Source organism: Pan troglodytes, chromosome 5 (genome assembly GCF_028858775.2).
Source record: "Pan troglodytes isolate AG18354 chromosome 5, NHGRI_mPanTro3-v2.0_pri, whole genome shotgun sequence".
NCBI lineage: Eukaryota > Metazoa > Chordata > Mammalia > Primates > Hominidae > Pan > Pan troglodytes.
Window position 1 is genome coordinate 43,179,597 of NC_072403.2, and position 14,867 is coordinate 43,194,463.

Consider the following 14,867-nt stretch of genomic DNA (forward strand, 5'->3'; position numbering starts at 1 on the left):
ATCTCTGAGACTGTGGTATAATTCTAAACTCTTTCCTCCAAGAGCTTTTAGGCTTAGGCAATATTAGTCTAGCTCTGAACTACTGAGGTCCAATATAATTGACCATGCAGCCATCATCAAAATAAACTGCTTAACAGGAACAACAGAAGTGATTCATATAAGGAAGTCATGGAGAAGAGCAGGACTTATGATGTTTCCTATTTTCAAAAGAAGAGTGGTGTCTGATGATATTTTTAGGTACAAAATGCAACACCAATTATCAAGTAACCTTTTCTCTTTTCCTTTGCATAAAACAGCACAGTAGGATTTTCACCGTAGATTTTACCTGGAAGCATGACAGCAGTGGAACTCTCGGAAAGGAAGTCCTCCACAGACCTCTGACTTGTGTCCGGTTCCCTACATGGCATTTCCACCTGATTATGTCATAGTTGATCACTTAGGATTAGCTAGGCTGCACATAACAGGGAACCCAAGTAACAGTTCCTTAAGTAAGATAGAAAAGCTTATTTCTCTCACATTAAAAGTCCAGAGGTGAGTGATCTGGGGCTTATCTGCTGCTCCAAAATATCAGAGATCCAGGTTCCTCTCTCTCATTCTGCAGTCTTCAGCATGTGGTTTCTTTCTCATGATCCAAGAGCTGTTTGTGCTCCAGCCATCACATCAATATTCCAGCCAGTATGGAGAAGGAAAGGAAGCAAGGCATACTTCTTCTGTTTAAGAACATTTCTGAAAGCTGTGCATGACTCTGGGGCTTGATTCTCTTTTGTCTGAACTTAATCTTGTGGGCACACCTAGCAGCAAGTGAGGCTGAGAAACAGTCTGTCTTAGGTGGCCAATACACTTAGGGGTCCTGTCACCAAGGAGGAAGAAGGGAACAGTTATTTTTAGGCAATCTCTGCTATTCCTAGGCTCCTCAGACTCGGTGTTTGGCTCTTCTCCTTCCCTTACCCAGGCACCCTTTTCTCTTAGTTGGCAGTATTTCCTGTCACTTAAGTCAGAAATGCTAAGAATTGTTCATGATTCTGTTTCCTTACTCTTCCATATCCAATCATTTACAAAGCTCTGGTGATTTTACGTCCTAAATGTTTCTTAATCTGCTTCCTCTTCATTCTCACTATGCACGCCCTAGGTCAGGCCTAGATTGCTGAACCAGCCAAGCATGTTTTCTCACCCCCGGTTTTATCTCCTTCAAACCCATCTTGCACACCATTCAAACAGAGACTCGCCCACAGAACTCCTCTGACAAAAATCCTTCCTTAGTGTTCCATCACCTATAGGTTAAATGTCCAGGTTTTCTAACTTGGCATGTAAAGGCCCTGTGACCTGCTCCCTGCTTCGCCCCTTAAACTCAACAATCCAAAATGGACATTGTAAATGTAAAGCCTTGTCCTGCACCACCTCTTTATCTCCTGAGCTAATCTTTGTGCACCCTTTAAGACTCCCCCTCCTCCTAGAAGCCTTCCCTGGGGTCCCCCTGACCCCCGGCATCTAATAGTGCTATTTCTGTCACTCTGTAGATTTCTCCTGTGGCACTTTACCTCGCTAGTTGTTGTTTGTGTTTCCCTCCTACTCTCTGCCACCAGACTTTCTGATTCTTTGAGGCCAAAGAGTATTTTAAACATCTTCATATCCCCAGTACCTTCATTTTGGTGTCCAAAATAGGCATTCCACACATGTCCAGATGAATGAGAGAATGAAAATTCCATAACTGCAGAATACTCAGAAATTAGTACAGCTTCACTAGGCTTGGCCACTGGAGGGCAGTGAGTTACACTTTTCTGATACTGTGCTGAATTAGCCGAAAGTTCTCTCCCCGCTAAGGGATGGAGGTGGAGCACCACCACTTAGTCAACAAGTCTTTGTTGAGCACCCACATGTGCAGGGCACTGCTCTAGGCACTGGGGTTATGACCATAAACGAAGTAGACAAAAACCCTGCCTTCTACTTCTAGGTATTTATTTAAGGAAAATGAAGGCTTATAGCCCCAAAAGACATGCACAAACATATTCACAGCAACTTTATACAGACATAAAATGAAACAACCCTAATATCAGCTAATATGAGAACAGATATCCATACCACAGAGCAGTACTCAGCAATAAATGAGAACGTACTATTAGTAGTACAGCAACATGGAAGAGTCTCAGAAACCATGAAACAGAATGAAAGAAGCCAGATACCAAAAAATATATATATTGTATGATTCACATTATGTGGAGTTAAAAATAGGTAAAGCTTATCTATGGCGATAGAAATGAGAGCAAAGTTTACCTATGGTGGGAGGTGGGCTGAGAATGAGCATAAGGAAACATTTCCGGGGTGATGGAAATATTCTCTATTTGGATGGGGGCATTTTTTTTTTTAAACCATAGACATAAAGATGTGTCAAGACTCATAGAACTGTGCACATATGTGCAGTTTACTATGCGTAATTCTACTTTTTTAAAAAAATTGCTTTCTTAGTTTAATTTCTGGTGGGCAGAAACAGACAATCAACTGAAAAAACAGATATTTGTAGGATTGAGATAAGTGCTATGGATAGAAACAAAGCAAGAAAGAGGGACAGGGATGTGCCATGCTGGCAAGTGTGGGAGCAGGAGGCAGGTTTTAAACCGGGTGGTGAGCCGCCTTCACACTGAGGAGATGACATTTGAGCAGAGCCCTGAAGGAGGTAAGGGAGGGAGCTGTGCAGTTAATTTTTGATAGTCAACACTCACATTTTCAAAGAAAAGGTAGTGTGGATCCTGTTGCCTTGTCTTGCTCCTGGGCTGTTGTGGATTGTGCTCGCCCCCCACGCTCAGTCCTGGGAGGCGGCATCCTCCATCTTACATCTGACTCTTTGCGTCAGCTTTGCCCAGTCTGTTCCTCCCTGTCTGGCTAGGCCAAAGATGAAACTGGACAATCTTTATTATTGTCTCAAGAGGCCATTCCTTTTCTGCTTTTTAAAATGTGAACTTCATATTAAATCATACATTTAGAAAAGTGCATCTGTCATACATGCACAGTTCGATGAATTTCCCCAAAATAACCAGCACCCACAGCAAGACGTGGAACGTTTCTAGGACTTCAGAAGTCCCTTTGTGTTCCCTCCTAGTCCCTACCCCGTCCTCTCCTCCCCTACCCCTGCAAGGGTAACTACTTTACTGATTTCTAACACCTAGATTAGTTTTGCCTATTTCCTTTTTTTTTTTGAGACGGAGTGTTGCTCTGTCCCCCAGGCTGGAGTGCAGTGGCGCAATCTTGGCTCACTGCAAGCCTCGCCTCCCGGGTTCACGCCATTCTCCTGCCTCAGCCTCCCGAGTAGCTGGCACTACAGGCGCCTGCCACCACGCCTGGCTATTTTTTTTTTTGTATTTTTAGTAGAGACAAGGTTTCACTGTGTTAGCCAGAATGGTCTCGATCTCCTGACCTCGTGATCCACCCGTCTCGGCCTCCCAAAGTGCTAGGATTACAGGCGTGAGCCACCGCGCCCGGTCAGTTTTGCCTATTTCTAAGCTTTATCTAATTTGAATCATATAGTAAGAATTTTCCACTTTAATGTTGTTAGTTTGGAGGGAATTGGTGGGGAGTGGGCTTGATGCTGAGTTTTTAGCAGCCACCCTATTTGGGACTCAAGCTGCCTCCTGGCCCCATCTTCATAGATGAAGCAGCCTCCCATGTGATAGGCAGCTGAGAAATATTGAGGCTCTTCCCAGCAGTGTGTGGAGATAGCCCAGCCAGGATGCTGAGCTGCTTTCAGTGACACTTGAAGACAGTGTGTGCGTTTGGTGGGACAGTGGTGCGTCCAGTGCTGGATTTCCTGTCATTGCAGGAGGTGAGCTCTCCAAGGGCAAGTTGTGGCTTGTCATTTCTGAGACTACAAGACCTAGCCTAGTCCTCTACCCTGGCAATGAGCTGAGCAGGATGTGCACATTTGCTCTCTGTCCCTCATCTGACCCCAGGGATAAGTGAGAAATCGTAACAGAGGAGATGTTGAGGTAGCCAACATATTCAAGATATTTGAGCCTACATGAGTAGCCTCTGTGAACAGCTGACACTGGCACTGGGGACCCTGAGCCTCCCAGAGCCTGTTCACATCCACAGCATCTTAGTAACATGCTGCCCATCTCTGTGAGTGGTCTTTGGGCAGGTCCTAGAAGATTAAGTATGTGCTGGACCTTGCCTTTCCTTTGCCTCCTCTTCCTTTACTCCATAACCCAAATACTCAGAGTTTGGGCTCATATAATCTGGGATCCTATAGCCAATGTCAGGAGGCTGACTTAACCAGCAGCAACTAATGTTTGCTAAATAAAAGTAAAAGTAATACAGCAACCTAAGGAAAATAGTGAAAACTTGGTGGTATGTTGGTTTTTAAAATTAATTTTAACCAGGGCATCATGATACATGTATACCCATGCTATCCTATACTGAGCAGCCAGAGTTCATGTATTATTCTGAGTTAATAGTCACCACCCTGATTGACAGGCACAGTGTCAGAATGCTGTATGGTCAGCTAAGCAGCATCTTCAAAATAGCACATCTCCTCTGACAGTCAGAAACATGGGCCTTGCGAAACAGAACCACCTCCCAGTGGGTCTCTTCTCTGGGAATCTCGAAATAAGTCTTTCCTCCAACCATCTCATTGGAGTGGCCATCTCTCTCAGAGACCAGCTCCCCCTGTCTTTGTCAGGTGGTTTGGCTTTCCCAGGTTTAGCGAGGGGCCTCTCCACCCTCTCTACACTTACAGGTTTGCAGTGCTATTATTGTCTCAGCTGCTGCCATCAGGTACTTGCCTGAAAATGCCAGATGCATAACACCCAACAATACGTTTATATATAGCGCTTGAACCAGTTCAAAATTATTACATAGAAGTGATAAGATGAATTCTTGACGGTTTTCTTAAAACTGCTTTTTTCTGAATGAAATATTTGTTGCTGTTTTAAGAGGTTCTTTAGATATGGTCAAAAATATTTTTTTATTTTTCTCAGTCAGTTTACTTTTGTTATGAGAAATTTTTTTTTCTTTTTTTTCTTTTTTTTTTTTGAGACAGAGTCTTCTCGCTCTGTCGCCCAGGCTGGAGTGCAGTGGCATAATCTCGGCTCACTGCAACTTCTGCCTCCCGGGTTCAAGCGATTCTCCTGCCTCAGCCTCCTGAGTAGCTGGGACTACAGGCACCTGCCACCATGCCCGGCTAATTTTTATATTTTTGGTAGAGACGGGGTTTCACCATATTGGCCAGGCTAGTCTCAAACTCCTGACCTTGTGATCTACCTGCCTGGAGCTCCCAAAGTGCTGGGATTACAGGCGTGAGCCGCAGCGCCTGGCCTGTTATCAGAAAATATTACGCAAGGTATTCTTATGAGTCCAGTTCAACAACAACAACAACAAGGACCCGAATCAGGTAAACCAGAGGCTTTGGAAAATAGAAAGGCCATCTGCAGCCGAGGCGTTGGAGCCTCTTGGTCCGGCCGGTCAGGTTGAATCATGCTGGCCCACCAGATCACATCTAGAAATTGTCCTGAGATCACAGATGGTTCCTGGGAAATGCCTAGAGCAGTGAATAGACAAGTTACTCTTGTTGGTGTTGGTAAAACCAGTTCTTCCTAAAACTGTCAGGGAATTTTTGAGGCATATATTAAGCTGATTTTTTAGGACTGGGGCTCAGAGTTCTTGGAAAAATAAACAGTTGACTGGAGCCATCACTCAAGTACATTTCATCAGCTAATAAATGGGCATGTTCTTTGTAAGGCCCAGAGTGGCCAATTTGATTTTTATAAAGAGCTTTTGAGCTTCCTCCTTTTGGAGGCCTTGCCTTTTAAAATAGCCATAAAATATCCCTTAAAATCTTGTTTCCTCCCATCTGAGTCCTGCTGCTGTATGCTCTTGTCATGACAACCAGAGACGCTGCCCTCACTCGAGACTGCACTGCTGGCATGGTTTCCCATTTCAGCTTCAATTTTGTGTTGAATTTCCTCAAGTGGATGCTTAATGATCCTTCTGAACAGATTGTTTATGCTGAATGAAGCCCTTCAGAGAGCATTTGCTCCTCCCTTTCTCCACTGCTTTTTGCTGGTGCACTCAGCTCACAGTTTTTGACTAAATGTTTGAATTTTATCCACCCAGCAGGCAGAAAAATAGAACTAAACCCTCCCTCCCACTCTCTGAAGTGCTGGGGAACTATCTCACTGGCTGTGAAAACAAAGGGCTAATGGGCAAACAACAGCCCCCATTTCAGGGCCCCAAAATAGGGTTCAGCGCCTTGTCTGTTGTTCCCTTTGCTCCCTAGATGGCTAACAGTTTGGAGTGGGTACAGTTACCGAGCATGGCACCTTACCAACTTATGACCTCATGTTGTTAGTCAGGTTTTCCTCCTTAAGACGAAAGACAGAAGTAGAGAACTTTTAAAATTGACTTATTTTTAAGGTATATTTTGGGATGGCAGGTATATCAGTTAGGATTAAGTTTGGCTGTGAATAATAGAGATCCAGAATTTCAGTGCTGGCTGGGCATGGAGGCTCACACCTGTAATCTCAGCACTTTGGGAGGCCAAGGTGGGAGTTCACTTAAGCCCAGGAGTTCGAGACCAGCCTAGGCAATATAGTAAGATCCTGTCTCTTAAAAAAAAAAAGACAGTGCCAGTGGCTTAAATAAGATAGAAGTGTATTTATTCCTTTGGTAACAATAATAATTATGCCAGCTAACTTTTATGTAATGCTTACTTTATGCCAGGCACTGTTGTTAGCACTTTTCATATATTAACTAACTTATTTAATCCATAAAATATCCTATGACACTAGTACTGATATTACCACTTTAACAGATGAGGAATTGAGACACAGAAAGTAAAGCCATTTGTGCAAAGTCACATAGCTACTGAGTGACAGAGCCAGGACTTGAGCTCTGCAGCCTGGCTTCAGAGTCTGCTCTTAGCCATGTGCTTGCTATTCTGTCTGACAAAAAAGCCACAGGTCACTAGGGCTGGTGTGACAGCGATGCTCCTGTTGCCCTCAGGAACTGGGGCTCTTGCTCTCTTTTTACCCTGCCATGTGTGGTTTCCAATTATGCTTGTATTTGCATTGCAATGTTCTGGAATCCTAAAATGCCCAAGTTGGAAAAGACCTTTCAATTTATTATGGAGCTCTGGATCTTCCTTTGGGAAATGTGTAGGAGGAGTTGGGGTAGTTTTAGTCTCCATCCTTCCCTGTGGGTTTCACTTTTTTCCAACGACCCTATTTTCATAAAGAGGGAGCTGCTGCCTAGGATGGATTAGAAGTCATGCTCATGAATAGGGAAAGGGCTCTCCTCCCTTGTGCACCGTTGTGAGGCTAGTCCTGGAGAAGAGTCTGCCTGAGCCTGTGACCCAGAGCAGTTCTCAAAGGAGACAGTTCCTTGGGGCATTGTTTATGGTCATGAGAGTTGGAGGCAACCTGGGTATATCCATCCCTGAGGAAATGGATAAAGTGTGATGGAGGCATACCATGCAGCAATGAACTAGAGGTATGTACAGGAACACAGACTTTAGAAATGTAACATGAAGCAAAAAGTCAAAGGAAGATCCTAAGCCGGGTTTTACAGCCCAATGTCATTTAACTAAATTAATTAATTATATAATATTAAAATATAATATAAAACATAATATAAAATATTAGGTAAAATAATTTAAACTGTTAATATATAAATATACATTATAAAATATAAAATTATATTTACATAATTTTACTTTTATATAATGTATAATTATATTTAAATATATGTGAAATATTTTATATATAATTATATTTTAATATAGCTTTATATATGTAAGTATATCTATATAGATATACTTACATATATTTTAAAATATGTATGTATACTACCATATATAAGAAAACAAATATGTATATATACTTACATATATAAAAAAACAAAAAACCTACATAGTAAATGTTTAAGTTAGGATACAATAAAAGAATAAAAGGAATAATAGGAATAAAAGAAAAATAATAAAAAGAATAATAGGAATAAAAGAAAAATGATATTTCTTGGAAGAATTTTTAAATATGATTTCTCGGCTGGGCACGGTAGCTCACGCCTGTAATCCTACCACTTTGGGAGGCCAAGGCAGGCAGATCACCTGAGGTCAGGAGTTTGAGACAAGCCTGGCCAACATGGTGAAACCCCGTCGCTACTGAAAATACAAAATTAGCCAGGCATAGTGGCTCATGCCTGTGATCCCAGCTTCTTGGGAGGCTGAGGCAGGAGAATTGCTTGAACCTGGAAGGTAGAGGCTGCAGTGAGCTGAGATCGTGTCATTGCACTCCAGCCTGGGAGATAAGAGCAAAACTCTGTCTCAAAATAAAAATAAAATGTGATTTCTCAAATTGATCTTTATATGCTATCTAGATTTTTAGTTTCTGCAAGCTTAGTGTTGTTTTTACAAAGTCTTCTTTATTCTTTTTTGGTGATAAAAGGCAGATGTAGTCAATTGTGGCTCTTTTTTCCTAAAATACTGTGCATATAAAATGACTATAAAAATTATGCTTATTATAGAAATTTTGAAAAGTCCAATAAAGCTTTAAGAAAATAAAATCCTTCATTCGTACCACCTGGGGAATAAATACTGTAAACCTTGAGATGTTTTGTCTTTCCTCTGTGCTTATATAAACACATAAATATTGTATGCACAGTAAGAAAGTATGCCATAAATAATTTTTCCCCTCTTTTCTCCTTAATATTGTGGCATGCTTTTTTATGTCGTTACAAGTTCCTCATAAATTCCATCTAAGATAGCTATATTGTGCCTACTGTGTGCCAGGCACTATATTTAGCACTTTATATATATTAACTGCAGCTGGCCTTCAAGTTGGATTTTTTTTTTTTTTAGGTCATTCCTAGAGTCATGGCTTTTCTGATAAAGCACCCCACCCTTCTCAAGAGGGTTTTTTTTTTTTCAGCCTTGATGTTCATTTAAAAAATGTCTCTTTAAACAGGTGAGAATCCGAGAGTTGTTACATGTTTTCTCAAGGAGGTTCAGATATAGGTCTTAGTAACAATGCTTAGAAATGAAAAGGCTGGGGTCAGGTGCAGTGGCTCACACCTGTAATCCTAGCACTTTGTGAGGCTGAGGTGTGAGGATCACTTGAGTCCAGGAGTTTGAGACCAGCCTGGGAAACATGGTAAAAACTCATCTCTACAAAAACGACAAAAAATTAGCTGGGCGTGGTTGTATGCACCTGTAGTCCCAGCTACTTGGGAGGCTGAGATGGGAGGATCATCTGAGCCTGGGAAGTCAAGGCTGCAGTGAGCCGAGATCGTGCCACTGCACTCCAGCCTGGGCGTCAGAGTGAGACCCTGTCTCAAAAAAAAGAAAGGAAGAAAGAAAAAAAACGGCTAGATTCTGAATACATTTTGTCTAATGCCTGTGTCTCTGTAGCACAAGGGATTGCAGTGAACATCTGTTTCCAGAATAGGGGTTGTGGGTCTGAGGAGAAAAGCTGTCTGGTGGAGAACTCAAGGGCTTGATTGTTTCTGTGTGTGGCCTCTGACAGGCATACACAGGGGCCTTTCTTGTTGGGCAAACACAGCGCTTCTTACTACTTCACCTCTCTGTGACAGGAAGTGGGAGTTAAACACGGGCTAGGAAGGACACATCACATAGCCTTTTCCTTCTTCGGGTTTCTGGAAGGCTGCTTATGTTTTCCTCACTTGCATCTCAGACGAGACAGATTCTCACTCCTGTTACTCAGTGGGAGGTTTCCATGAGAAGCTAACAGATAGTCCTTTCCAAAGAGGTCTCGTGGCTAGATAAACTTGGGAAATGCTGGATAAACAAAGTTAAGCAGATTTACTTAATGCAGAATTTCTGTTAACTTCTCAAACCCTTTTGTGTGCTGTGATCTTTGCTAATCTCCAAGATGGGGATATCTAATGCAACATTTCTCAACCATATTTGTCTGTGGAACCCCCCTTTTTTTTTGAGTGTTCTGTAGGATTGATGTTTTGCAGAACCCATCTTGAGAAATACCATCTTGTTGGAATTAAGTCCTAGAAGCACTCACAGGCTTGACTCATCTTCCTTTACATGCATACCTTCTCTTTTGAGTGGCAAGACTGTGGGTCTGCCTTATCAGAACTTGGGAATTCCATCTTTAAAATAAACTGTGGGGGCTTTCTGATCCTAGCTGTTCTCCCTATATATGAGTGTGAGTGTGCTAGACAGCTCACTGAGCTGAAATCAAAGAAATTTTCCAGGCCATCTTCAGGGATCTGAGTATAATTCATTGAACATGAGACCTGAAGTATCATTTTCTAAAACTGAACGAACAAATGCCAAGGAAGAGAAAGATATGTTGGACCTGATGGGACTAGCATGAGAAATGGCCTGTCCAGTGTTGTAGTGAGATCTTCAAGAGCAAATATGTTCTTGAAGGGACATATTTGTCCACCTGACACAGAGAGTAGAGGGGCAGGCCCTCGTTTCTTAACATCAGGTTAGCCTGGTCCTCACTTGGCCTTAAAGACCCCATTGAAGACACTCGAATCTATCTTTCTCTCTCCATTTTTAGATAAGACCTCTGGACTTTCTTCACCTTTTGTTTTACAGAAGAGGATGTGGAGAACTTTGACGTGACCAACTTGTCTCAAGACATGCTGCGAAGCATTGAGGCTGACAGCTTTTGGTGCATGAGCAAGCTGCTGGATGGAATCCAGGTGAGCTGCTTCTGTCCTTGTGGGAACAAACGTCTAGGTCCAGGGGCTCCCAGCAGGCCTTTGGTTTCTTTCTTGCTCTTCTGTATCAGGCAGGACCACCCACCCACCCACTGTGGCTCCTCCTCCTTTTCATCCATCTCTATCCTTCTTCGTTAGCTTTACAGCTTTCAGACAGCAATGGTGGGTCGGGCACGGTGGCTCACGCCTGTAATCCCAACACTTTGGGAGGCCAAGACTGGAGGATCGCTTGAGCTCAGGAGTTCAAAACCAGCCTAGGCAACATAGAGAGACCCCTTCTCTACAAAAAATTTTAAAATTAGCCAGGCGTGGTGGCATGTGCCTATAGTACCAGGTCCTCAGTGGGCTAAGGTGGGAGGATCGCTTGAGCCTAGGAGGTCAAAGCTGTAGTGAGCCATGATCACACCACTGCACTCCAGCCTGGGCGATAGAGTGAGACCCTATCTCCAAAAAAAAAAAAAAAACAGTGATGGTGTAGTGTCCCTTGGAGTCTGCAGAAATCTCCATGTTGCCTTGACTTCGTCTTTGGAGTAGACTGCTCCTTTCTGCTCTGTACCCCAAGCACATGGGTTTGCTTCCACACTGCAGGGCTCCATTGGGCTTTCCCCCCACACTGTTGCTCTGTATATTTCTTTGTTTCCCAGAACACTGTCACTGGCCATTGGTACTAGCTTTGGAAAATGGCCTGAACTTCTAAACGTGTTTCAGTGAATGTCAGGTGATAACACAAGTTAGAGTCCATGTTCATCCTGGGCTCTGTGTCATTTGCAGGATAACTACACCTTTGCACAACCAGGAATCCAGAAGAAGGTGAAGGCACTGGAAGAGCTTGTCAGCCGGATTGATGGTAGGTTCAGAGGGAGAAGAGTTCTCTAGCAATAGCAGAGTTGATTCTGTTATGAGGCGGTTGTGCTTGTGGGTCCTCTCCTCAGCTGTCTTCCTAGCCATGACCCTTTCCAGCGCACTGAGTGCTGCTGGCAGCACCAGGATCCTTCCACATCTCAGCAGGAAGGCGAAGTGAGAACTGTGCTGTTATATCAAGTTCTTCTTTCCCCTTGGTTTCCTATCACCAGGCTCTATCGGTTCTCCTTCAGCAGCTCTCCTCAGTACGCCCGTTCCCCACTTCCCCAGCCACAGCTCTGGTCCAGCTTCCTCCTCAGAGGGCTTGCCTTCTCCATACTCTTCTTTTCCAAACTATCTGTCACACAATTGCATCTTTCTGCAGCTCTGTTCTGGCCACGTCCCTCTTCTGCTCTGAAGCCTCCCATAGCTCTCCATTGCCTTCAGCATCCAGCCTGTCGTCCGGCCTTGTCCTTCACGTTATGATGTAACTCAGAACTCCTGGGCTTGATATGGGGTCCTCAGGCCTGGCTGATACCCCAGCAGGACTTTATACAGCTTCCCAGGACTTGTGTGGGGTGGGGAAATTGAGATGTGGCTCTTCCTAAGGCACATGTCTTTGAGGAACAGCCTTACAGGAATTCCTCAGCTTTGGCCTAGAGTCATAGAATGTTAGAACGAAAGGACAACTCAGGAAGCTCTGCTGTTGACTGATGTTTAAGTGAGGCGTGGGGAGAGAAGTCGGTGGGATCTCTAACACTAGTGAAGTTGTAGTAGCTCCCATAGGACTCTGCCTGTCCTGACACCAGCTAACAAATGTTATTCCCAGGCTTTCCTACTCATTGGATTTTCTGCTTCACCCAAGCAAAGCCTTTCTCCCCTACCTGCTGCCCACCCCCACCCCCAACATTGTATATCTTTCTCTCTTCTTTCCCAGGTTCTCTTTTCATGAAAACCTTCATTGAGTTGTTCCACTCACTCTATTTTATGACTTAGCATTTCAATCTTCTGAACCCATTTGTTTATTCACAGTTACTTCCCGTATGTCACATGTGGAATTTTTTTTCCGCTGTGTCTTATCACCCTGGCCCAGCTGTTAGCCCTCACGTTTGGGCCCCTTGTGCAGGTCTCTTGACATCCCTCAACCGGAGCCTAGCACAGAGTGTATGCTGCCCTCTTCTGGGGGATAAGCTGGCTGCCAGAGGCTGGTCATCAATCAAGTTCCAACAGGCAGATGCTGTGGTTTCTGCCACTGTCTGCCCTATCCTTATTTTTTCCGCCCTTACAAATACGTGATACATAAAGGCATAATACTTTGGAATAGTGGATTTTTAAGTATATATATCTTGGATGTTTCTTTGCATTGTAGAAGTAATACTTCCTCATTAAAAAAATTTAAACAGGTTGGGGACGGTGACTCACACCTGTAATCCCAGCCGAGGCAGGAGGATCACTTGAGCCCAGGAGTTCAAGACCAGCCTGGGCAACATGGTGAGACCCCATCTCTACAAAAAATTTAAGAAGTAGCTGGGCATGGTGGCACACAACTGTAGTCCCAGCTACTCAGGAGGTTGAGATGGAAGGATCACTCGAGCCCAGGAGGTCGAGGCTACAGTGAGCCAAGATTGCACCACTGTATTCCAGCCAGGGTGATAAGGTAGGAATCCTTCCTCTCCTTAAATTCTTCTCCCCAGAAATAACTTGTTTTTTGAGATGGAGTCTTGCTCTGTCGCCCAGGCTAGAGTGCACTGGTGCGATCTTGGCTCACTACAGCCTTGACCTCCTGGCTCAAAGGATCTTCCCACCTCAGCCTCCTGAGTTGCTGGAATTATAGGTGCGCACCATGACGCCTGGCCAACTTTTGTATTTTTAGTAAAGACAGGCTTTTGTCATGTTGCCCAGCCTGGTCTTGAGCTCCTGGGCTCAACAGTCCGCCCACCTCGGCCTCCCTAAGTGCTGGGATTACAGGTGTGAGCCACAGCACCTGGCCATAACCATTGTTAATAGTTCTTCTTTCAAGAATTGTTTGAAATATTTACCACATTCCAGGTGCCATTGTAAGCACTTTACTTGTGTGTTCTCATTTATCTTCCCTGAAACCCTCTGAGGTGTGAATGATTATTCCCATTTTATAGGGTAGGAAACTGAGGACAGTAATTTAGAAAACAATCCCACTAAGCATTATTTGGAGAGCTGTCCTGTGGAACAGCAATCAGGTTTGTTTGGGCTTGCCTGAGAATATCACACGAACACCAAAGGGTGGGAGTGAGGAGGCAGCTGGTTTTGTTGAATATGGTGAAGCGCTTTCTGGTGAATCACTTCATACATCAGTGGAAGAGGCTTCCCTTGAGTGGAGTTTGTGAGCCCGTTTCGCTGGCAGTGTTCACATCCCTGCTGGCTAGCCATCTGGCGGGGATGCTGAAGACGAGTTCCTCGCCAGTAGGAGGGTGGCCAAGGTGACCTCCATGGTTCTTTTCGGTTCTGGCTTCTTCTCTGATGAGTACTAAGGTTGGGCAGCCAAGTGAACCTCATTATCCTCTGCTTTGTGGCCAGAGCGGCCCCACAAAGGAAGCGGGGCTCCTAGAACATCACTGGGGGATGTTAAAATAGTTCTGTCTGCTGGGCTGGGTTAACCATGCAGTGTTGCTGTGAGATGATGGAATCAAACATAAAGGACAGTCAGATGCCTGTCTGCCTCCTCTGTGTCTGCTTACCCATGGGAGGGGGCAGTAAGAAGTGGGAGCTGCTATTTTGGCTCCTGTGGCCCTTTCAGGGTCCAGTCCCCTAGGTTGATCCCCAATGATGCTTCCTGTTTCAGAGCAGGTACATAATCACTTCAGGAGGTACGAGGTAGAATACCTGCAGTTTGCCTTCCGCTGGATGAACAACCTGCTTATGCGGGAGCTTCCTCTTCGCTGCACCATCCGCCTGTGGGACACATATCAGGTAGGAGGGATTCCCCGGCCTCTCTGTGCCAGGCTGTCTCTGAGGTGTCCAGCTCCCTGCCATGTTGTGGAATGTAGCTGCTTAGAAGCTTCCCTTTCTCCCCTTTTCTACTTCCATGTCTGCTTTAGCCTCAGGGCAGGGCCTTTGCTAAGTCTCTTCAGAACTCCATCTCCCCAACCGTGAAAGAGTTTCCCACCTCCCAGAAGGAATGGAACTGAGAGGACCAGAGCTGAATCCTTGTCAGGGCTGGGAGACCTAACTCTATTTTTCTGCTTCCCAGTCTGAACCAGAAGGGTTCTCCCATTTTCATCTCTACGTGTGTGCAGCCTTCTTGATCAAGTGGAGGAAAGAGATCTTGGATGAGGAGGATTTTCAGGTGAGTGGCCAAGAGCTTA

The 14,867-nt window shown here is 44.4% G+C and overlaps 1 protein-coding gene across 1 annotated transcript in view; it reads left to right on the forward strand.

The window, feature by feature from the left end:
* TBC1D22B (TBC1 domain family member 22B) overlaps window positions 1–14,867 on the forward strand; it is a 74,382-nt gene that overhangs the window by 44,107 nt on the left and 15,408 nt on the right. Inside the window, exons 9-12 of the mRNA XM_016955379.4 lie at window positions 10,562–10,668; window positions 11,458–11,533; window positions 14,345–14,472; window positions 14,753–14,848. Of these exons, the coding sequence (XP_016810868.1) occupies window positions 10,562–10,668; window positions 11,458–11,533; window positions 14,345–14,472; window positions 14,753–14,848 (407 nt within the window). The remainder of the gene's footprint in view (window positions 1–10,561; window positions 10,669–11,457; window positions 11,534–14,344; window positions 14,473–14,752; window positions 14,849–14,867) is intronic.